This window comes from Arvicola amphibius, chromosome 2, assembly GCF_903992535.2.
Source record: "Arvicola amphibius chromosome 2, mArvAmp1.2, whole genome shotgun sequence".
NCBI classification, from domain to species: domain Eukaryota; kingdom Metazoa; phylum Chordata; class Mammalia; order Rodentia; family Cricetidae; genus Arvicola; species Arvicola amphibius.
In genome coordinates, this window is record NC_052048.2 from 77,800,143 (window position 1) to 77,802,331 (window position 2,189).

The window sequence follows — 2,189 nt, forward strand, 5'->3', positions numbered from 1 at the left end:
CTCCACCTTTTTTCTTTCTTCCCTCCACCATTTTTTCTTTTATTCCATGTTTTTTACTCTGTTTCTTTTGTTGTGATTTTTTGAATGTATTTTATCATTTCTTTGGCTAAACATTAATTGTTGATCCTAGATAGGTATCCTAACATTTCTTCAAAATAAACTGATTTAAAAATATCATGGATTTTATACCAAAGTTGTTATTAGAGTGCCTAATTGATATATGTTTGAGTGCTGTAAGATGACAGCATTCAGTGATTGCTCACACTCCCCATGGTGTTGTTTTCCACTGTTGATTGACAGCAGCTACTCACACACACTGCTCAGACATTTTCTTATGTATTTGGTGACTGATTTGCATGGACTTCTCCAGTTCAACCCAACCTCCTAGAATTTATAAACTAAGTAAAGCCCTTTGAGTAAGAACTGAGATACATCAGAGAGACAGAGGAAGCAAGATGGTGTCAAAAATCCAGGTTATCATGTCCCTGCTGCTCTGGGTGTCTGGTGAGAAATTCACAAGTATTATCATCTTTTTAGAGTCTCTTCTTTGTACATAAGAAATTCACAATGTGTGCTATAACAGAATGTGTCTTAATAATACTTTGATAATATTACATTAAAAGGATATTAAATGACAATATCTGACTGGTACTATATCTTCTTTTTTTATATCATTTATCATCATTGTCTTATTGCTGATTGCAGGTGCCTCTGCAGATATCGTGATGACCCAGTCTCCATCCTCCTTGGCTGTGTCAGCAGGAGAGAAGGTCACCATCAGCTGCAAGTCCAGTCAGAGTCTTTCATCTGGTGGCTATAACTACTTGGCTTGGTACCAGCAGAAACCAGGACAGGCTCCTAAACTACTGATCTACTATGCATCCAATCGGTACACTGGGGTCCCTGATCGTTTCACAGGCAGTGGATCTGGGACAGATTTCACTCTCACCATCAGCAGTGTTCAGGCTGAAGACCTGGCAGATTACTACTGTCAGCAGGGTCTCAGTGCTCCTCCCACAGTGTTTCAGCCTCTAACAAAAACCTCTCTGAGATTCTCACCAGCTGCCTGCACCACACAGCCCTGGACCTGCACACTTCCCCCTGCTGCTTGAGGCTGGTGTGTTTGAATGGTGATGTAAATGTTTGAAGAGCCCAGCAAAACTGAAGGGTTCAATGTTTCTTAAGTCATTAGGTTTGAAAATACCTTAAATTGAATGTTGCAAAGAACCCAATACTATCTTTCTATTCCCCAAACTCTGCTGCGTGAATAGCAGATATTTATCTTTTATATTTCTGGACCTTTCAGTGTCAAACACAAGATGTTATGGGCAGAAACAATGATGATGGCAAAGTTTTCAAAGTGTAGGAAAAATATTTTTGCTCTTTTACTGGATTCTGTGGTGATATATTATTTTTTTTACTGGGCTACATTTCTTTTTTTCCTTTCCATAAATTATTTTATTTTTATTACATTTTAATTAATTAAGTAGTTTTTCTGTGTCTATGCGAGTGTGCATTTGTTTGTCTGTGTATATGTGTGGGCCAGTTTCTAGGTACATATTTGACATGGCATAGTTTTGGAGGTCAGAGGACACTTGGCCATGATGGTGTCTTTGTCCTTTGTATTTTGGGATGAAAGTCAAGTGTTGTGATGGGAGCGGCGGGCTGCTTTCCCACCCAGCTCCCGGCCACCTGGCTAGCTTTACACCGGAAATAATTACACGGAAACTATATTCTTTTAAACACTGCCTTGCCCATTAGTTTCCCCCTCTTATTGGCTAATTCTCACATCTTGCTTTAACCTATATTTAGTAACCTGTGTAGTACCACGAGGGGTAGCTTACCAGGAGAGATCTTAACCTGCATCTGTCTCGGAGAGGAGAGGCATGGCGACTGCCTGCGGCATCTACCTGACTCTGCTTTCTTTCTCCCACAATTCTGTTCTGTCTATTCTGCCTACCTAATTTTCTGTCCTATTAAAGGGCCAAGGCAGTTTCTTTATTAGCCAATGAAAGTAACACATAGACAGATGACCCTCCTCGATCAGTCAAGTTTGACATCAAGTTTGGTGGCAAGTGTCTTTGCCATCCAATGCATCTTGCTGACCCTTAAAATCTTTACTTGAAATAAATTCATTGTACTCAGTTGCTTTTTTTGGCTTTTAGCTTATTTATTTAAATGTCAAACTT

The 2,189-nt window shown here is 39.6% G+C and overlaps 1 gene segment (V, D, J or C); it reads left to right on the forward strand.

Annotated features, from left to right (window-relative positions):
- The first annotated feature begins 445 nt into the window (after positions 1–445).
- Positions 446–1,112, forward strand: LOC119807215. The segment is given in 2 exon segments: positions 446–504; positions 706–1,112. Coding segments are annotated over 2 exon segments (456 nt in total).
- The last annotated feature ends 1,077 nt before the right edge of the window (positions 1,113–2,189 follow it).